Here is a 23,101-nt window from a genome sequence, read left to right on the forward strand (position 1 = left end):
AATGTAAGCTGTTGCCACATTGAACACTTTGGTAGTGGGATTTGATGCATAAGACTGTAAGACTGTCAATCGCTGCACATCTTCTGATAAGTCCAGTCACAATGAAAAAAATCTGACCTCTGTGTATTCACAGGCTGAGATTTTGTAGATTGTTGTAGATTTGATACATTGTCTGGAATTGATGTATTTTTAAAAATTGACGTCTATCTTTAAAACATAAATTGTCCCAAAAGAGCCTGCCTTCTGAACATGGAGCTCAACAAAGGTGCCTGCCAACCAGATGCTCATTTGGTGACCAGCTGCTGCAGTAGACCATGGCCCTGTTAAGATTGAAAGCCAGGAAAGTCAATATCAGGTGACCTAATTTCCTCGGGGACTGATGTAGACCAATTTGTTTGCTTAGCTGTTTGTCTTTGTGGAGTGACGTGCTCTTTTCTCTCGTTTGACAAAAGATTGTGTCGTAAGGCTGCATTCTGTCCTCAGAGGGCCTTACGAATAATGATCAAGATGGAAGGAACACTAAAAGGTTTTCTGCGAGTCCTCCCCCTTTTTTGTGTCTCATTAGTTTACCACCATCCGTGAATCTAGTGAGAGACTAAGTGCCTAAAAATCATGTTTGAAACCACTTGTATTTGTTCATTACTCCAAACTATCTTCATCTTCTGAGATGCAAGGAAAATCTATTAAGTTTTGCTAACAAAGGGTCTGCCAGTAGTGCTAGTGAAAGAAAAACATTGACATGGCTTTTTGAAAATCTCACTATAGAAATAGAAGCATTGCATTTCCTTAGTCCTGTGTAAAAACACACAGCCCAGAGTTTTCAGGTCTTGCACCCAATTGGCCTTCATTTAACAAGTCTCATTGTCCTTACCAGCTTCACTTCAGCACAATTTACTCGGTTCAGTGGGGGGAGTGAGGGTAGCCCGAGGGCACAGCCTTTTATATTCACTCTGCTGCTTGCTCTGACAGGGCCTCAGACCAGTGGCTTGTCACCAAGAGCAATGGAGCACAAAGACTTGACCTGCTTTCATTGCAGCAACTGTGCCGCCGTGCTGGCCAAATAAATAAAGGACGCGTGCGGGACTGTTGTTGTTGTTGTGGGTGAATGGACAAAGAAGCAGCATAGAGACTACGCCATTGTGCTGTTGTTCAATGTGAGTTTTATGGTATGTTGAAATGAAACTCAAATTCAATTTGGCGTTCTCTCATTGTAGCCCAATGCAATACTCAACAGATTGCCTTTTTATTGTATTGAGGAGAGTAAACTTGGGAGATGCCCAACTTTTGTATTTTCAATCTGATATATTTTGAACATGATGCCTCGCTATGTCCGCATGGCTAGTTTTAATCAACATTGATCCGATCACTAGCATTGAAGTGAAGTACAGAATGATTACATTCTGACAGCTGATGATGCAGTACAGCTACTGCATTGCAATGCTAATTCTTTGCTTCAACAATACAAGAGCAATGTCTCTTTCTAATGACCATAGCATTCTGCTAACACTGTTAACAGGATTCAGTGGATTCAGTGTCTTATTGGCCTGTTGAAGAACATGGTATTAAAATAAAAAATATTTTTTTTATTTAAACGCCCAATATTAAGCTGGTGTAGATCAGTCTTTTTTCAAACTGACTTGAACGGACCATCAGGTGTATTATACGTGTTTTCCAAGGTCATGAAGCTTCATTCTGGAAAAAGAAAGCTTGGCTGGTACCTTTCTTTATCTGTGTGTGTGTGTGTGCGTGTGTGCGTGTGTGCGTGTGTGCGTGTGTGCGTGTGTGCGTGTGTGCGTGCGTGCGTGCGCGTGCGCGCGTGCGCGCGCGTGCGTGTGTGTAGGTGCGTGTGTGTAGGTGCGTGTGTGTGTGTAGGTGCGTGTGTGTGTGTAGGTGCGTGTGTGTGTGTAGGTGCGTGTGTGTGTGTAGGTGCGTGTGTGCAGGTGCGTGCGTAGGTGCGTGCATGCGCACGTGTGTGTGTGTGTAGGTGTGTGTGTGTGTGTGTGTGTAGGTGCGTGCGCGCGCGCGCGTGTGTGTGTGTGTGTGTAGGTGCGTGCGCGCGCACGTGTGTGTGTGTGTGTGTGTGTAGGTGCGTGCGCGCGCGCGTGTGTGTGTGTGTAGGTGCGTGCGTGCGTACGTGTGTGTGTGTAGGTGCGTGCGTGCGCACGTGTGTGTGTGTGTGTGTGTGTGTGTGTAGGTGCGTGCGCACGTGTGTGTGTGTGTGTGTAGGTGCGTGCGTGCGTGCGTGCGCGCGTGTGTGTGTGTGTGTGTGTGTGTGTGTGTGTGTGTGTGTGTGTGTGTGTGTGTGTGTGTGTGTAGGTGCGTGCGTACGGGTGTGTATAGGTGCGCGTGTGTGCATGCGTGTGGGTTAGGAGAGTCTTCAGACATTGCTGTGTGCCTTTTGAGAAATGAAATGGGGTCAGGGCAAGTTGGGATTAACATCAGGTCCCTGCAAAGGTGGCTGGATGCGTCAGCTGCCTGCCTGGCCTGCGTTGTTGCTCTCGGGATTATCACGTAATGCTACAATTAATTCTCTTATCGCTGAAATGATCCTCTGTTGCAGAGATCCACACTGCTACAGCAGGAGCTGCACAAGGACTGTGAAACGAGGGGACATTGAGGCTGTAAAAAAGGAAGAGTCACCCTGAAATTTGTTTTTTTTGGAATCTGTAACCTTATTAGTTGCAGTTTCTGTAGGACAAAATGTGTTTTCTCTAGTGCTTTATATAGGTAAAGACTCTTTGATCAACCCTTCTTAAGAGAAGGAATATCTGTGCGCTTGAAGCCCTGGAAGGTCTCCATGGTTTGGAATGTCAGATTTATTTGCAATAACTGCAACGGCAACCCAGTTTGTTGTAAAAGGAGGGATGGTTGTGGGAATGAAACGTTATCCTCCGGACCAGGGAAACTCTGCTCTGTCTCTCGTTCTCAGAATCGTACACTCTCTCTCTCTCTCATTCTCGTCTGTGTGAATTCCTGTGCTCTGACATCATTTCCTCCCTGCTACAGTTGAGCGAGGCCGTGAGTAGAGTAGAAGCAGAGGCAGAGGTCCGGGAGCTGCAGTCGTCTGTGTTTCTGGCCGTTGGAACTCACTGTATGTGCCTTTTCATAGACCAAGCATGATGTTCATACACAAATCGGCACACTTAAGATCTGTATACAGTAATTCTTGTCTCTCAATAAGCTAAATTGGCATTCAGATTGGCATGCTTGCAGATCACCCACCCTCCTTCCTTGCCTCCCCGAATCATTGTAATTTGACATTGTGAAGGCTAGGCTAAGTGCTCCCCTGGGACTCTGCCGTGTGTTGTTTTGTCTGACGCTAATGTGCTGTTTTTCTCTCTCAGGCATGAAGTCCCATAAGGCCATAGGCAGGACAAACATTTCGAGGCACAGGCAGACACGTGCACACGAGCATGCCCCTTTTGAGTTCAGCCCAGCCAGCCAGGGCAAGACAGGCAGGCAGGCTGCGGCGGAGTCTAAAGACCTTATTGTCGTTAACTGGGGAGCAGGAAATCCCACTCCCACCAGACGCCTGCCCCCTCCTCTCTGCTCCCAACTCCCCACTCCCATGCCTATACAGACGTGTTCCCACCCTTAGTCAGTTGCCAAGGAATGTACTGGGGCGGCAGGAATCATTCAGGAGACAGGCCAAGAATGTGCCCCCCCACTGGTGAACTGCACTTGGACACCCCCAGACTGACTCTGCTTGTGGGGTAAATGTCTCTCTGGAGGGCTGGGGGTTGTGTGTGTGTGTGTGTGTCTGTGTGTGTGTGTGTGTGTGTGTGTGTGTGTGTGTGTGTGTGTGTGTGTGTGTGTGTGTGTGTGTGTGTGTGTGTGTGTGTGTGTGTGTGTGTGTGTGTGTGTGTGTGTGTGTGTGTGTGTCTGTGTGTGTCTGTCATTCCCCTGCATTTATCTGACTGGCCTATTCTGTGTCGGACTGCTTCCTTCACCGCGTATGAAGGTGGTTACCGGTATGTGTGTCCCAATGTTTACACTAATGTCTCTCATCAGACTGTGTGTAGCAATGCATCAAGTTGCCTGGTAAAGATGGTTAGCCCTTTCCAGTCTTGTGTGCCATGTTAAACTGTACTATTGTCGTGGGTGGGTGGAAGTACTACAGAGAGGTTGTAGAGAAGGGCTGTTTGCGTAAAACAATACATACTTACTTTCATTACCATACCATAAATTGTTAGAAATTACATTCGATGTCGCAAAGATGTTCTTCTGGGTGTCCCAGCAGAAAAAGTTTGGGACCCACTCTTTAAAGTAGTGACCCAGGGGTCAAGAGGGGTCAGTACGGTGGCCACCAAGGGCCACATACACACAAACACATAAACAGCAGACATTCTTTGACTACTTCTCAGGCTCTAGATTTAGACCAGAAGACATACCAAGCCGGGATGACTGGAATACTCAGCCACTTGTAAGGGGCCAGGTGAACATCAGATCGGCCTTGCCCAGGAAGCAGCAGACCCAAAAGGATGCTTGTGATCCCAGAACGACACGCCCAGGCAATTGCCACTTTGGGAGCTGATGTCTGAGCCATCCATCTAAAGAGGTAATCTGTTGCCATTGGATCCTGCTGTGGTCTCACTGCCGAAAATGGCGGCGAAATTGACCATATATGGTCAAACATGGCCAATTGTGCGGTCCCTTGGGTTTTGCACAGCCTTCACAAGGTTCTGGATGTAGCATTCGTTTCCATAGAGTATCGTTCTATATTCTCTATGAAGGAGGTAGTATTCCATTGCAGACAACCTTCATCATATAACTTAATGAGAAAATGAGTGACTGATATTTCAGTATGTGTGTACGTTTGCCTCCTATGACTGAAATGTCATAGATTCATACCAAAATGTTGGATTTGTGTGTGCAAGTTATGTACTTATCACTGTGTTATCCAACAGATATCCATTATCAGATATCCGGATACATTCTATAATGATCAGGTTTAGGATTAACATGCCTTCAGTTATCAGCCTGTTTTGGTGAGGTGATGAAGTCAACATGGACAAGCCACCTTTTGAGATGAAGTGTGTTAGCAAGTCTCACACAAGGAGTACGGAACGTACAACTTATCAGTACTAAGTTTCCTCTGCCTTCTTTACACTAGGTGTTTGTGTGTGTGTGTGTGTGTGTGTGTGTGGGGGGGGGGGGGGGGTGCGCGTGTGTGTGTGTGTGTACATGGACAAGCCACCTTTCGGGATGGAGTGCGTGAGCAAGTCCAACATAAGGAGTACAGAACGTACAACTTATCAGTTTCCTGTGCCTTCTTTACACTAGGTGTGTGTGTGTGGTTATGGTTATGTCTGCGGTTGGACAAGCAGCTACTGTTCACACTCATTTTCAGTTTATCAGCAGCGTTAAGTGTCACAGTGACGTTGGCAGACTCACTTCTGTTCTGGTACTGGAGTGACTTGTCAACGCTCATCTTAACAGGAAGTGTGTGTGTGTGCGTGCGTGCATGCGTGCGTGCGTGCGTGCGTGCGTGCTGTCTCACTTGCTCTGCCTCTTGTTTTTTTCACAAGTAGCGCAATGGCCCCAGTCTCGCTCCAGAGATGAAACCGGAGGTGAGATCAGGGCCCAAATTCTAAGAATATATTTTTTTATCGTACTACAGACAGCCCTAAAACGTTGCACTTTTTCTCTTAAGAAGGGTTCTTTTTGTCACTCTAGTCCACTTTGTTAAAGTTTGTCTTGTCTTGTTTGGATTGGAATGGGAACCAAGAGACTCATTTGCTACAGCTGAGAAACCATCAATGCCCAAATCTCTTTTCAATGCCCTTTGTGTTGTGCTGTTGGTGTGTGAGGTGAGTAGCATTTGCCAGCCGGTGTGATTCAGACTTCAGAGGGTGTGTACAGTTTATTAGCCACCCAATATGATGAGTTTTGTTATCAATTCACTGTACCTCTTGCAATACTCAAGGCAATGATTGTTGTTGTGTGTTGTTGAGGAAAGGAGAGAGCAGGGATGGAAGCTGCGTAGGATGGAGTGGAGAGCAGTAAGGGGACCCAAGTTATCAGGTCAGGCCACCTCCAGCACAGCTCCTGCAGTGCAGTCACAGGAACACACTGTGCTTGACACTAATAAATACATGATGGAACTCTCAAAGGAACACACCACTGCATGTTGTATTAGTTGACCTACAAGAACCTCTGCAGATTTCGGTCTTTGTCATTCTAGAAGTTTTACGTCAGAGAGAAACCTTCTTCCTTGAGTTTCTTCCTTTTTTTTCTTTTTCTTTTTTTTTTTGTTCAGTTTGCTTTTTGTCCAGCGTTTCCGTCTCTCCTTTAATAAGCCGTGTTTATTTTTGATTCCATGGCTGGATTGTTCTCCAGTGGTTCATTGTAGGTCACTGTGTGGATTAATGTATTTTTAGCCTGGTTTGTATTGCAATGTGTTTTGCCCTTGGTTAGTTTGATAACAGAACACCGTTTTAGTTGGGGCTGCTACAATGTTTCAGCCTCCGTTGCAGTGTTTCAGTTTGTTAGAGAAACGACAGATTTTCTTTTCCTTAAGACATGTAAAATGTTTACCTTTTAAAGATAAAACTTTCAGATGTCTTAAAGGGGTATGCCACTATTTTTGGGCTTAATACGGTTAAAATCATTGGCTGGAGTTTATAAAGGTGGTAAAGTGTCTTATTTTTCATGTTAAGCGTTGTCTTGCTTTAAGACAAGTTAAAAGAGGGAATATGTCGCTAAGCTAGTGGAAGTCAATGCATCCGTGTAGCATGCTACAATGCTACATGGATACATTGACTTTCACTAGCTTAGCGACATATTGCCTTTTTTAACTTCTCTTAAAGCAAGACAACGCTTAACATGAAAAATAAGACACTTTACCACCTTTATAAACCCCAACCAACGATTTTAACTGCATTAAGCCCCAAAATAGTGGCACACCCCTTTAAGTAAAAGAAAATCTCAAGTGTTGATTTAAACAACAGTGTTTTGTGTCAGGCCCTGTATTGGTTGGTGACACAGGGCCAGACTGTGTGTCTCTTTTTAGAGCTGGGGCCCCCTGGCAGCTGTGCTGTGCCTGCCTGCCTGGGACTGTCGGAAGGTCTGCTGAGGTCAGAATGTCAACACTTAGTGCCACAGCCCACTGCGCTCAGTCTCAAAGTGTGTGCTTGCGTGCGTGCGTGTGTGTACGGTACGCGTGCATACAAAATAGGCTTGAAAGATGATGACATGGTCCCTGAAATAAGGAGTGGTACAGTGAAGCTAAGTGAAATTTAACAGTAAGTAAGCTAGTAAATGGTTACGATAACTTTTAACAATGTCATGGTGACAGTGTTGTGTTGTTGGATTTCTAGAAATAATCTCTCTTGCAGAAGTAGCCTAGCCAGCGCAATTGAGCATTAGCATACGTACTCGACCAGCCTTTTCTACCCATGCTACCTTGTGGTTGGTCTCACTTCTTCTGCAGTCTCTTTTATAGGAGCGAGCTGGACAGGATGGGCAGTCAGTTTCAGTTTCTCGGTGGTCTGTCTCAGAGTTGAACAGCTACTTAGCTGCTTGCTGTGCGTGGGAACAGCGGGAGAGTGTGTAACACTGGTCGTTTCTTTCCTCATCTGCTGATGAAATCCCAAGTCCGTTAGAACAGGCCTGCAAATGTTTGGCGAGGACATACGGCACTGATTACATTATCACGTCCGCAAGGGAGGTTGTGTTTTGGATCCTGCTTGTTGTGGATTTCTGTCTTGTCATTCTGTCAGTCAGTAGTATTATGGTTATAGTTTATAAATTAGCCTGTTGGGCTTGAGTGTTGGGGGAACTGAAACGGGAGGTGCAGCCAAGTAAGGAGACAATGTTCCTTTCTTATTTCTAATGCAGACAAACCCACAGCTCACAACATAACTTCTGCAAACTTTTTGAAAAAAGTTGGAGTTTGGTTGTCTGATTCCTAGCCTAGGCTGTACTCTAATGGGTTGTTTCCCGATCCTTCCACGGCTCTCTCTCCTCCCACTCATATCCTGTCTCCCTCACTTGTCCTGTATGATTAATAAAGGTGTAAATGCCTAGAAAAAATGTAAAAATGTAATAAAGAAATGACCCATACAAGTGTGTAGAGCCTCCATAGCTCCGTAGCTCTGTATGTCCAGCTTGCATGCTGTTTTTGCAGCACTTTACAACACGCCTGCCTGCTCGCCTGGGAAACAATAGGACAATGGGCACGGCAGGCGTATCGCATCACACAGCCATTCACATGTGTCGCGTCAAATGAACCATACGCGCCGCATCGACCCAACAACACGTGTACCGTTGTAGGCCTGCCGCTGTGTTTGTTAGAAGCGAATGGAAAAACACACATGGGCACTCGGCAGACACAAACACTTGTTCACCACATATACATTTACCCAGACCCTTGAATGAAATGGAGGAGGTTAATTGCAGGGAGTTTGTCGGGTATTGTGTAGCCGCCTAGCAAGTGTAATGTTACACATACACACGGTGTCTCATGACATACAGTAGATGTGCTTGAGTACATGAGTGTGGTCAAGTTGAACGTTTAGCGTTGGAACACAAGAGTTGCAAGTGCATGCACTGGAAAATTGGACGTGAATAAGCAACATTGTGTGAGTGCACTGTGTGCGTGTGTGTGTGTGTGTGTGTGTGTGTGTGTGTGTGTGTGTGTGTGTGTGTGTGTGTGTGTGTGTGTGTGTGTGTGTGTGTGTGTGTGTGTGTGTGTGTGTGTGTGTGTGTGTGTGTGTGTGTGTGTGTGTGTGTGTGCGCGTGTGTGTGTGTTGAACATCTTGTTCTCTTCTCATGCACTAAAGGTCATGCCCACTGACGCCATATCAAGTCAGTGAGCAGCGTCGTGGTAACGGGTGGGAGTGTTGCTTCAATGCTAGCAGGGCCTGTTGGTGCAGGCCCTCTTTGATGAGCACGCCCAGTCAGTCGCGCACCGGAGCTGACAGGAAATTAGCGTAGGCCTTCAGAAGAGGCCCCGGCAGCAGCAGCATGGCTGCCTCTCTTCCTGTTATGGTCTTGTGTACGCTCTCCTGCTTGTCTGCTCCACAGCAACAAAGCATCTGAGGACGCTCTAGCCAGTTGCCTTGAGTTTTCAATGTGTCTGTTGTGTGGAGTGTGTTTTGGTTACTGAGGATTAGTGCTGAATGCTAGTCATTGTTTTGCAGACGCTCTGCTTTATCACATTAATGCTGGCTTGGGCTGAACACCTAATGAACACATTAATGCTGGCTTGGGCTGAGTTCACCTCTCGCACACGGGCAAGCACCCACTGACAAAATGTAAGAAGTTGCACCTCTACATGTGTGGTATTTCCCGTCTACAGTCACAGACAGCATTGCTTGTCATCTGTCACAGACGTTCAACTTCAAACACAGACAGACAGCATTCCAACCCCTCCTAACTGACGTAATACCGCTGCATAAGCTTGCACCTCTACGTGTGTGGTAGATAAACACTTGCACGTGTGCCTGACACACACTCTGAAGGAGACAGCAAGCACCTGATCTCTTCCTGTTGCCCGGTTCAAATAACACGCTTCTCTTCATTTGAAGCCTCTGCTGTTGCTCCTCCTCATCCTCCTCTCACTCTTTACATTACATTGCATTTGGCAGATGCTTTATAACCAAAGAGACTTTCAAAAGAGGACATAGTCATACTAACATCACTAGCAAATACAAAGTGCACAGGACATTAGGGCTGTGCGATATGGAAGAAAAACTATATCACGATATGGATTACTTTATATCACGTTATTATATGGTTGTGACGTCATCGGTCGAATGCTCCATTCATTTCAACGGGGCTCCCCAACGGTCGCACGTCTGTTATTTTTCGATAACGGACGGGTTGGTCTATAACAGACCGCTGTCAATGGCAACAAGACTTTTCACTGCTAAAGCGACTTTTCAACAAGACTCTAATCAGCTGCTGTGATAGACAACACCTGTTGTCCTGGCTACCTAGCTGTTGCCTAGCGGTGTTCCACAACGGCACTGTTTTGTTTTGCGCAGCAACAATCTTAACATTAAATAGGCCTAAAGAAATGTCCCCGCCATGTGTGAGTCATTTAAGTATATCCATATAATAAGCGGGTTAACTTTCGGCGAGTTGGTCGCTTTGTGGAATAGCAGCAGTCTAAAGATTCTCTCTGTCGTGCTGCTATTCCACGGTAGCGACCTTCTCGCCGAACGTTAACCCTTACATAACGATATACATCACGACATAGCACAATTACATACGTTTTCAGTTATTCTCTTTATTTGCTCTTTATTTTTTCATGTCGCAAAACAACCTTTCTTTAAAATGGATCTTTTTTTTGTTAATTTTACAGTTACATGAACTTATAGTGTGTAGTGTGACAACATGAAATGTAATTAAATGATATTCCATTGTATACAACTGATAAAATTACTATCACGATGTAAACGATATATGAGAAAGGTCACGATATACACTTTTATATCACGATAACGATATATATCGTCATATTGCCCAGCCCTACAGGACATATACAGAACAAGTGCAGTTGCAAAGAAGGGTTCGTTTTTTTTTTAAGAGCACACACACACACACACACACACACACACACACACACACACATACACATACATACACACACACACACGCATACATCATGTCAAGAGTCTGCCCTTGGGCTAGGCCAGCTCTAGCATTAGTCTAGTAGATACTCAAGAAAATGGAAAGTCTTTACTTGTTTCTTGAAGGCTGCAAGAGATTAGTGCTTAGTCTCGTTGCCTCTCTTACTCATTCTCCTCTTCCTCTTCGTCATCCCCATCATACTCTACCTCCTCCTCTCACTCTTCCTCCTCTCACTCTTCCTCCTTCCTCTAACGCTTAATCTTCCCCCTCCTCTCCTCCTCCACCACAGCTACAGGTGGAGGTCGCATGACTTAACACGGCAGGGTGCACGTAAAGGTCACCAGCTCTTTATGTTTTACATCTTCCTCTCCGCTCGACTCCCAAAGAGACTGCAAAACCAAACCTCAACTCACCATCACCATCACCAGCACTGAATCAATAAATAAGCCGAAAGTTAATGGATTGATGTTGGACCTCAAGGAGGAGGTTATGATGGGGTGGGAGAGCGAGAAAGAGGCGTGTATCATGTTTTTCTAGCGCGGCAGCAGTGTGCTTGATTGTTGGTTTGTCCTCGTGCCTTTTGTCCCTCTGCTGTGCCCGTAGTAGATTTGAGTCAGGCCTTTTAGTCAAAGCTGCGCTGCACAGGCAAGCTGATCTCACGTGGCTGGGGAATGTGCACTTTTTTTTTGGTCCTGTACTTTTGGCGTCAGACATGCTCCATGCATGTGAGTGTGGAGTGTAAATGTGAGCGTTCTGCCCTTAACCTTCTATTAGTGTGCCTATCGTGTATGTGTGGTTTGGCAGATGCCTGCGTCTGAGCCTGAGGCTTCACCTTAGCTTCATCATTGCTGCTGGCAGTGCAAGTTGCCCTACCAGCTTTTTTTCGGTGGGTTAGGGGTGTGTGTGTATGTGTGCGTGTGCATACACGTGCACTGCCCGCTAGGGCTGTGACTATACTCTCAACTCACGATATCGGTTTGAATCACGATTTTTGACTTATGGTTGGATTAAAAAATAATAATCTTGGGATGTACCTTTTTGATTGTTCACAGGTAGAGTAGGTTACAAGCAAAGATGCTTGAGACAAGAGGGCTTACTCGCGTCATAATGGCGTAGTGAAATGATGGCAAGGGGAGTACGGAAATGTTATTCTTCTTCTACTGTCAGTATTGGAAGCATCAGGGAAGCATGCAATGACACTTCCGCGAGGGTCGGAGTGTGGAACAGGTCATAGGACAGCATGAATGTTTGTCAGCTGTCCTTAATTACCCCCAGCAATTACTGCTGACCAACAGCTGCCGTTAATTTGGCCACAAATTATCCATCATGGTGTCGCCCCTACTGACCATGCGCAAGGGAGTACAGAAATTGTATCCATCGCACCCACTGACCAATGACCATGAGCAAGGGAGTTAATTTTCCATCCACTCGTGTCCTCAGGCAATGCCCCCGTACTACACCGTGGCCAATACATTTCCCCCCAGAGAGATTGTTCTTCTGTTGAGTTTCTTTGGTTACAAGGGACTGAAGGGTCACAGAACTTTGAAAGGGTGTATCATGACACTGCCTTTTTGATACTGCCTTCTTGAGGATCACGATTTCTCAGTTCGATATAATATCCTTACAGCCCTACTGCCCACCCGTACACTAATTCCGCGGACTGAGGATGTGTGATGACTTAATCTTGTGTTGGTGTCAAATGCCTCACTGTGAGAAGTGTTGTAATGTCTGCACTTGAAGAAGCAAAAACTGCAGCATTGTATCACACAATGCAACCTGTTCTGGTGAGGCCCCAACACAAACAACGAAACAAGCCAGGTCGTATTAGTTATTAATAATGAATGATTAATGTCATAAAAGTTAGTCCTTTTTATAAAAGGTGTTCAAATTCCAAACGACAATGTGGACAAACACTCAGTAAGGATTGCAAAACTTCTGTGTTATCTTTATGTAGCATTTTGCTACATCAGGAGGATGTCATAGATTTTGCTTAGCCACATGCGTCCTATAATATATTTTATATTTTCAGCTCAGCCCAGGTTAGGCCTCAGCCCCCTGGGTCAAACTCCAGGCCTTGTGTGTGTTTGCGTTGGTGGGCGTGTAAGGGGGTGTCCGGTCGCTGAGTGTATTTGTCCTGAGTGAGCACACATGCTAGTGTTTGTGTAGGCGGTCAGCTGAGCATACGCTGTGCCTTGCCTGCACACTGCTGCCTCCACTTCCTGCATGTGGGTCGAATGTCCCCTCACCTGCCTCTGACAGAAAAAAAGGACCCAGTGGACAGTAAGATGGGTCCCTTATTCATGGAGGAAGATGGGTTGTTGCAGTGAAGCATTCCAAAGTCCGTTTATTTTATTAAATGAAATATTGATACTTAGATTGAACACACCCCTACTTACTATCATTGAAAACTTCAGTGATGGTAAGGTGTTCCATTGATAAAACGGTGTGAGACGTAATGACTTGGCCATTGCCATTCTGGTATCAACAAACGTATAAAAGTGACCATGTCTTACCGTAGTCTGACTGTAAAGTCTTTGCTTCTGTGTTGGGGATGGTCTAATGATGAGTCCTATCTGGGGTGGCTAGCGGCCAGGAGAACACTGCTCCAAAGGTCAACAGCCACCCCAGTCTACTTTAGAGGTGCTCCGATTGCTCGGCTGCCGATCATGACCGGCCGATAATGGCCAAAAATAGCCTGATCGGTGATCGGAAAAACATGCCGATCAAAAAACCGATCGAGAGATATTAAATTCCTCACGCAACCATTTGCCTTTACACCTGGCGCTGCATGTAGGCGCTGGCTCCGCACAGCTGCAACTGCACCAAAAGAAGGCATCTTTGCTTGTCTATAACTTTTCGCCATTCCCCCCTTCATTTCCACCATTCATAACCATATCTGCATCAACAATGATCTGATTTTCCGATCCATGCGCCGTTTACCTGAGTGACAATGTAATTTGCGATTGAGTACTCGCCAGTGAGCCATGTTACGTTATAACCTGTGTAGTTGCCTTGGTCAGCACGCGACAACTTCACGTTGTCAGCACAAACATGTCAATTATTGTTTTCAAAGTTGTAATTGGCAGTCAGTCGATTAGTTTGATAGTCGCTGAAACACCAAACGGCGACAGATGTGGTTAAAACTTGAGAGAGAGATTCAGAACGGTAGTGGAGCACTGCAACTGTGGACGGTGACAGAGAGGGGAGGGGCTCTCCTCACGAGGCTGCTCATTTAAAGCGACAGGTTGTTTTTTTTCTCGTATGTGGAAGACTATTTGATGTAATGTTTCAGTTTCAATTCAATCTTAAATAGTTTAGTTATTCTATGCAATAACTTATACATTGATTAATACTGTAGACTGTATTACCAACACTAGTCTGAAAGATAATAATAATAATAATAATAATAATAATAATAATAATAATAATAATAATAGCCTAATAATAGACATGTGCAAATTAAGATTGATTGGTTTATGGGCAGAAATGGTATTCAATAAGGATAATTAATAGGCTATTAAAAAAATAGGAAATCATTTTTGTGATCGGCAATGATCGGTAATCGGCAGATAAAGATTTTTGGTGATCGGTATCGGTGATCGGACCCAAAAAATGGTGATCGGAGCACCTCTAGTCTACTTGCGTCCCGGAGACTTCTCTCCCGGCTAGTGTTGTCACTTCTCTCATTCACACATCCCTCACATGAGCGAGAGGGTGTTGTAAGTCGGGAGGTTGCATTCCAATATGCAGACTCCCGTCCTCCACTTGTGCTTGTAGCCTCGTACCAGGAAGTAGTACGCCACCGACAACAGAATTGTACTTCAATATCTCGCAAAAGCTCAATTCTAATGTCATTTTGTCATTAAAGAATAGTCCCCCAAAAATTGTTTTTGCTGGGCTGTCACGGACAGCGGAGAAACTTCATTGTTTTCTCCATGAAATGCAAGGCCACAAGCACTAGCTGAGGAGGGAGTCCACATATTGGAATCCACCTTGACACTGAGAGGGCAGATATGGACACAGGCAAACACGCCAAGGGCACAGAGCAGGAAGCCTTGTCTTACACCTCCAGGAAGCAGTCCAAATCGAGCTTGTTGGATTGTTTTGGAAATGTGTCAGCAGCACAACAGTTGGGTGTTTGCACAAGTGTGCGATGGGGTTGGGAAGAAATGCTAGATGTCTCCACTGCCAGTCACGTGGCAGGCCTCTCTCTCTCTCTCTCTCTCTCTCTCTCTCTCTCTCTCTCTCTCTCTCTCTCTCTCTCTCTCTCTCTCTCTCTCTCTCTGTTTCGCTTGCTCACTCTCTCTCGCTCTCGCTCTCGCTCTCTTTCGCTCTCTCTCTCGCTCTCGCTCTCGCTCTCTTTCGCTCTCTCTCTCTTTCGCTCTCTCTCTCGCTCTCTCTCTCGCTCTCGCTCTCGCTCTCGCTCTGTCTCTCTCTCTCTCTCTCTCCCTCTCTCTCTCCCTCTCTCTCTCTCTCTCTCTCTCTCTCTCTCTCTCTCTCACTTGCTCTCTCTCTCTCGCTCGCTCTCTCTCTGTCTCGCTCACTCTCTCTGTCTCGCTCGCTCTCTCTCGCTCTCGCTCTCTTTCGCTCTCTTTCGCTCTCTTTCGCTCTCTTTCGCTCTCTTTCGCTCTCTTTCGCTCTCGCTCTCGCTCTCGCTCTCGCTCTCTCTCTCTCTCTCCCTCTCTCTCTCTCACTTGCTCTCTCTCGCTCGCTCGCTCTCTCTCTCTCTCTCTCTCTCTCTCTCTCTCTGTCTCGCTCGCTCTCTCTCGCGCTCGCGCTCTCTCTCTCTCTCTCTCTCTCTCACTCTCTCACTTCCTTGCACTCTCTCTCTCTTGCTTTCTCTCTCTTGCGCGCGCGCTTTCTCTCTCTCTCTCTCTCTCTCGCGCTCGCGCTCTCTCTCTCGCTCTTTCTCTCTTGCTTTCTCTCTCATATCCTCTCGCCATTTCAGTTGAATTCCACTTCCACCTGCTGTTGTGGTTGACTTGTGGATCCTGCCATTTGCCTCTGCCCCAGCCCCAGGACCCCTCGTCTCCTCACAGCTCTGGTGTGAATTCTCAAGTACACCACAGGGCCTACCAGTGGCAAGTGTGTGGGTGTTGAATACGGTAGCACTGACCGCTGACTGACGCACTTGAATGCCCTACACACACACACACACACACACACACACACACACACACACACACACACACACACACACACACACACACACACACACACACACACACACACACACACACACACACACACACACACACACACACCTTCATTCCTATTTATTAAACCATGCAGTGTGTGTGTGTGTGAGGTGGCTCTGGTTTTCAGTTGACGTGAGAAAAATTAACAACCAGACTTCAATAAGAAGCTTAAAGGCTGTTGGCTGACTGAAGATTGATGGTAAAATGCTGTGTTAACACTAACAGACATTCTCGTTCCATACTTTGTGTGACGGTAACATAACCATCTCTTCTGAATGCCAGTCCCCTTGCGTTGACATCTGTGGTCAGTGACCTTTTGATACAGCTGAGGTCAGTGACCTCTTGCACCACCCTGGACACACAGTTCATATATTTTTTTGTTTGTTGTCAAGGCAGATCGCTAGCTGAATCAGCAACCTCTGTTCCCTGCACTGCTCACTCCGGTTCCGCTTTCTTAAAGCCACTGCCCCATCTTCCCCATGGCCATGATGCTGACTGACTGACATGAGACCCAGCTGCAGGCAAGCGTAGGCAGCCTGCGACCTCAGTCTCACCCCTCAACTTGTTAACCACACTTCGGTCTGCATATGTAGACTGTGAGTACAATTTTCTGGCTGACATTAGGGTAAAGTAAAACATGAAGACAACAATGCTATGACGATGCAGGATCATCCAGACCAAAACAGACAGTTTTGAAACGAACTATTCCTATCTACCGTATGTACCAGCATGCATAATGTGAGCTTCCTTCATGGTTTAGTTCTTGAGCTATGGGCTTCTGAACTTTGACAAAAAAAAGAGTGTGAACAAAATGGACACCCCCCTCCCCCAGTGAAAATGGCTGTAACATGGAAAGTATAACTTACATCTTACACTCAAATAAATCTACAGTGTTTCGCTTAAGTACCATGGGTACATTTGGTATTTTTTTCTGATTTTTTTTACACCTAAGTGCGCAGGCTCCTGTTGAATTGACATGGAATGACCCTATTAATATTTAGACGGTGATTTCGTGCTGAACGTAAGTTTAAATGTCAGTCGAGTGAGGCGTTACCGTTTGAATGTTTGATGTTGACGTGTGCCTAGATAATTATCTGCCGAGTGAAATCGCTAAGTTGTAAATGCAGTCTTTATTGTAGATTTTCAGTAAGTAATCAGAAGTAAGAAGTGCCACGGCGTTCTGAAACATCCAAGAACCACCTCACTTTAATCCTCTAATGCTTCGTATCCTTAATAAACAATAGTGGTTCAAACGGCTGAGGCACTGCACTGTTGCACCAGGGACTCAAGTTTGATTCCGGCCCGAGGCCACTTCCCAACCCTACCCCATCTTTCTCTCCAAAACATTTCTTATCTACCATGCCTCTTCAGCTGTCCTCTGAAAATGAAGGCAACGAGCCCATTAATACTCAAAATTGAAACGGGAGTAGTTGAATCCTGAAGTCTGGGTTTTGAAGTTTGGGTCTTTATCATTAGCCTTCCGCACTGACGGTAATGTGAAGAGAAATGGCAAGTGGATTCCCAATGTAGGAAAAACTAAACTACTGGAAACGATTTTAAATGGACCGTTTATTCCAGAGCATGGGCGAGTTTTGTATTCTGCAGTTGATGTACGTCAGAAGAAATGCAGCTTTCCGGCCTGTGGCTTCAGCGCATCTGGAAGTAGGGCATTTATGAAGGCAGATGGTCACCCAAGCTTGTGAACGGATCGGGGGAAAAGCAGAATCTGCACTATAAAGTGTGTGTGTGTGTGTGTGTGTGTGTGTGTGTGTGGGCGTTCTCAAGAAGGCAATGCAAGATCAAAGTTTGATCTGTTTATTTGATGAAAGCCTTCAGCTGGTCAGACGTGAGTGGCGTCTTTCTTCCCTTCTGTGTAAAGATGTGCCCAGAGCAGCACGGCTGAGTGGAGTGCAGTTAGCCTACATTTTTCCACTGATTGCGTTGACTGGGTTGCCAGGTAACGGAGGCCCTTGATGTCACTCTCGTGTCTTGTCTGCGCGTCATTGGAATCCAGATTGTATCTTTTTCTCTTCGTCTCTCTCGTTTACTCTTTCTTTTCCCTTCATCACATTGATTTGTGCTGTTTTCTCTCGCTCTCTCGCTCTCTCTCTCTCTCGCTCTCTCTCTCTCTCTCTCTCTCTCCCCCTCTCTCCCTCCCTCTCTCTCTCTGTATACATGCTCACATATGTAGGTCAGCTTACATTGCTGCTTCATTGAGTGGCTGTATTGAAGGGTAACATTCTCCTCAGCCACAGGTTTTAGAGTGCCATGCCATTCCAGCACATCATGGCCATAAAGGCCCAGCATGCTGCCCTTTCATCTCAGTTGCGTCGTCACATTCCAAACCTATTATAAAATGGTATAGAAATTTGTTCGATTTTTGTTGTTGTTGTTGCCTAGAGTCAGATAATGTAGCAGAAACTGGCTCCGATAACGGTTTTCATTATTTTAAAGGCCAGCCAAGCATACTTGGTAACAAGGTTTTTTTTTCAGTTGACCTTGTCCTTAAGTGCCTCTGCTTCACTGTTAAGTTAAACCTGGTGACTTATAGTAGATGGTTGTTGTGGTGATGGCCAAGTGGGAGTAGATTGGAAGTCATTGCCTTAATGGTGGTGGTGGTGTTGGTGGTAGAGCTGCTGTGTTCATGTCGGCTGGATGACCTTCAATCCGTGTAGCATTTGAAACATCGAGGCAGGCACGGACAGGAGTTGTAAAGTCATTCTGTTGCTTGAGTTCATGGCAATCAAAAGATTTCAGTTGTAAACAACATGACTATTTTATCATAATCCTATGAGCATAATGGTTATAAACTCCAATTCACACCTATTGTGTAGAGATCTACCTGGGTGTGGATGTCTTTTGACAACCCCTTTTTGTCAGACAGCTTGACTTACTCTGACACTATTTCTAGAGGTGCACCGAAAATTCGGCCGCAGAAAATATTCGGCCGAAAATGCAAAAAAAGACACTTTCGGTTTTCGGCCGAAAGCTAATTGAGTGGCCGAATCGGAGGCTGAAAATGAAAATGAATTGAAAATGGGAATTAATTACACTAATTTCAGTTCTACTCTAACATTTGAAGACTTCAAATACACTTTATATTCTTTAAAAAACATGGCTTAACATTTATTGTAAGCAGTAGATGTAAGCAATATTTAAAAAAAGTGAAAAATCTAACTTTTGATAACTTTAACTGAATTGTAATATTCTGTTTCGGTGTCGGCCACAAATTTTCATTTCGGTGCACCTCTAACTATTTCAATTGCTAGCCAAGCGTTACTTACTTACTAAAGGTTTTTTAGTTAACCTTGTCCTTTAGTGCCTCGGCTTCACTGTTACATCTGATGGCTTAGACCTGTGGTTGCTGTGGTGATGGCCAAGTGGGAGTACATTGGAGGTCGTTGCCTTGATGGTGCTGGTGTTGGTGCTGCTGTGTTGGATGACCTTCAGTGTAGCATTTGATAACATGTAGTGATAACGTGTAGCCAGGCACGGACACAAGTTGAGGTCATGAAGCACAGGGGCAGCTTTTTGAACAATGTTTAAGGGCAACGATACTATAAGATATTATATGATTATCACTACAACTCTTTTTGGGAAAACTTGGATGAGCAGCAGACAACTTTTGTTAATCATGCTGGGGAGAAAATGGGATCCAATGATGTTTTTGTCCAGCAACATGGCTCAAAAAGTCCCCCATCTCCTTTAGAGTGATATTTTGTTTCCTCGCTTAGTGTGGCTATCTCTCTAGGTGGCTATGAAAGAAAAATCTAATCTGTAGTCCATTATAAAAAAGTGTTTTATGGCCCAGGCAAAAGCCATGGTGTCGTATGGCTGTTAGATTTTATAACTCTAAAAGCCTCTCAATAAAAAAGAAAAGCCATCATACCCGTGCCGAAGAAATCATCACCATCATGCTTCAATGACTACCGTCCTGTAGCACTGACGCCCATAATCATGAAGTGCTTCGAACGGCTAGTCCTGTCACACATCAAAGCCACCCTACCCCCCACCCTGGACCCCTACCAGTTCGCATACCGAGCCAAGCGATCCACGGAGGATGCAATCTGCTCTGCCCTCCATCCAGCCCTCACCCACTTGGACAATAAAGACTCATATGTGAGAATGCTGTTCATTGACTTCAGCTCAGCATTCAATACCATAATACCACAACAACTCATCAGAAAACTGGACAAACTAGGTTTCAGCACCTCCCTCTGCAACTGGCTGCTGGACTTCCTGATGCAGAGACCACAAGCAGTACGGGTAGGGAATAACACCTCAAGCACCCTGACCCTGAGCACGGGGGCTCCGCAAGGTTGTGTTCTCAGCCCCCTGCTGTTCACGCTGCTGACACATGACTGCACAACGACCCACAGCACTAACCATCTAGTGAAGTTTGCGGATGATACAACACTGGTGGGCCTCATCACTAAGGGCGATGAGACCCACTACAGAGAAGAAGTAGACCTGCTGGCCAGATGGTGCAAAGACAACAACCTCCTGCTGAATGTCAACAAGACCAAGGAGATTGTTGTCAACTTTCAGAGGGTCCAAAAAACAACTGCCACCACTGACCATCGACGGTGATGCTGTGGAGAGAGTGAGCAGCACCAAGTTCCTTGGAGTGCACATCAGCGACGACCTCTCTTGGACCACCAACACTACATCACTGGCGAAGAAGGCCCATCAGCGTCTCTACTTCTTGCGCAAACTAAAGAAGGCAAGTGCTACACCCTCCATCATGACAACATTCTACAGAGGAACCATAGAGAGCGTCGTGTCCAGCTGCATCACAGTGTGGGGAGGAAGCTGCACGGAGAAAACAGGAAGACACACTCCAGCGTGTTGTGAACACAGCGAAGAAGATCATTGGAGTACCACTCCCCTCCCTGCAGGACATTTACACCGCACGCCTCACCCGAAAAGCACTGATGATCATCAAAGACACAAGCCACCCTGCACACAAACTGTTCAGCCTCCTGCCCTCTGGAAAGAGGTACAGGCGCCTCCGTTCCCGTACCACCAGGCTTGCAAGCAGCACGATGCATCAAGCAATCAAGATACTGAACACTCAACCACTCTCCCTTCACTGTCAGCCTCTAGCCAGCCAGGCCACTGACAACGCTCCCCCCCTCATCCCCACCACCATATCTGCGACTGAACATTCCACCTGCACTACTACATCTGTGACTGAACTTTCAACCTGCACTAACTCAAAACATACACATGCACACACACACACACACACACACACACACACACACACACACACACACACACACACACACACACACACACACACACACACACACACACACACACACTCACACACACACACACACACACACAAGCACACTGCACTTTCTGCACTAAACCCAAACATACACACACTGACACACAACTCATACTCACACACATACACACACACACACACACACACACACACACACACACATACACAGGTACACACACACAGACGCACACCGCACTTTCTACCTGCACTAAACACACACACACACACACACACGCACACACGCACACACGCACACAAAACACATACAAACACACACACACACATACTGCTGCTGGTGTATTTAATAAAAAACCTTTTTTTAATTATTTATTTCTTCAAATGCTACTATTACTATGTCAGAACGCTATAAAGGACTTTTAGAAAAAAAGAACAACAAAATACCTCCTCTTAATGTATGTTCTCTACAAGTCTTCTGTTGTCCAGTCTTGCACTTTAAATGTCTGTATGAGCAATGTCTACGTCCATACTGTCTATGTCCATGTATGAGTACTGTCTATGTCTATACTGTCTATGTCCTTACCTAGATTAGTCTATGTCTGCATGGGAGAGCAAGAAACGCAATTTCAAATTCTTTGTATGACCAGTGCATGTAAAGAAATTGACAATAAACTTGACTTGACTTGACTTGACTTGAAAAGCGTGTTTGATGCTTTCTGCCACCCTTTGGTGCCTTTCTCATATTGGGTCTCATTTAACCTCACCCAAGTGTCCTGCCTTATTTTGCGCTCCATTAAGTGAAACTTTGTTTTTGTTTTTTCTTCTGTGTGTTTTCAGGAGCTGAATGACCTGAGAGAGAGAGAGTTTGTCTCCCACCACTTGCCACAGCTCAGCCCCCCACCGTCTGCCAGGCTGCACAGCTCCACTATGGCCTCGGGAACTAGTTTCCAGCCAGCCGACGCCATGGCCTAGCCCAAGCTGTGCCTGTGACACCTCCCTCCTTTCCCCCCCCCTTCCTCTCCTCCTGCAAACCCTCCCCCACCAACCCACACTCCTCTTTCTCCTCCCCCTATCGTCTCCCTCTCCCTCTTCCACCCTTCCTATCTCTGTCTTTCTCTACATGTGAGTGGACCTGTATTCCTGTGAGTGACGACCCCCTTTGAGTCACAGAAGATGAGTTTGCAGAAGCACACGCAGCTGGGCTCGGAGCGGGACCTGCAGTCCACGGCCTCCTCCATCAGCCTGCCCTCGGTCAAGAAGGCGCCCAAGAAGCGGCGCCTGTCGCTGGGCTCCCTCTTTCGCCGGCGGCCCCGCTCCGGTGGCGCTGAGACCAAGCGGAAGCCGCGCGACCTGGCCCTGGTGGCCGCCGGCTGCGCCGCCTCGCTGGGCGGCCTGGAGGGCATCGCCAGCATCGAGAGCCTCCACTCGGACACCTTCCACCACCATGACAAGGCCCTGGGGACCGGCCTGGGCCTGGGTCTAGGGCTGGGCCTTGGTCTGGGGGCCGCCTCTAGCTCCACAGGCGGCTCCCATGCCTCCACCTCCTCGGCCCCGGCCGCGGCCGTCACAGCGGTGTCGTCAGGGTCCTCTTCGTCCTCCTCTTCATCCTCCGCCGCCTCCTCGTCTTCGTCCTCGTCCAAGGGCGAGCAGTTGGAGTGCCCACTGTGCCTGCTGCGCCACTCGCGAGACAGCTTCCCGGACATCATGACATGCGCGCATCGCTCCTGCGCCGACTGCCTGCGCCAGTACCTGCGCATCGAGATCAGCGAGTCACGCGTCAACATCTGCTGCCCTGAGTGCGCCGAGCGCTTCAACCCCAACGACATCCGCGCCATCCTGCAGGACCGCACGCTCATGGACAAGTACGAGGAGTTCATGCTGCGCAGGTGGCTGGTGGCCGACCCCGACTGCCGCTGGTGCCCCGCGCCCGACTGCGGGTGAGTTTGATGATGTTGTTGTCGTCATGGCTGTCATGGCACCTGAACACACACACACACACACACACACACACACACACACAGACTTGCATGCTTGTCTGAAAGGAAAGATGCCTAAAATCATGATGGGTATA

General features: G+C 46.6%; 1 protein-coding gene across 1 annotated transcript in view; it reads left to right on the top strand.

Annotated features, from left to right (window-relative positions):
* Positions 1–23,101, top strand: part of LOC134449558 (E3 ubiquitin-protein ligase RNF19A-like) — a 60,401-nt gene that overhangs the window by 7,875 nt on the left and 29,425 nt on the right. Inside the window, exon 2 of the mRNA XM_063199565.1 lies at positions 21,868–22,967. Within this exon, the coding sequence (XP_063055635.1) occupies positions 22,204–22,967 (764 nt within the window). The 5' untranslated portion in view covers positions 21,868–22,203. The remainder of the gene's footprint in view (positions 1–21,867; positions 22,968–23,101) is intronic.

This window comes from Engraulis encrasicolus, chromosome 5, assembly GCF_034702125.1.
Source record: "Engraulis encrasicolus isolate BLACKSEA-1 chromosome 5, IST_EnEncr_1.0, whole genome shotgun sequence".
NCBI classification, from domain to species: Eukaryota; Metazoa; Chordata; class Actinopteri; order Clupeiformes; family Engraulidae; genus Engraulis; species Engraulis encrasicolus.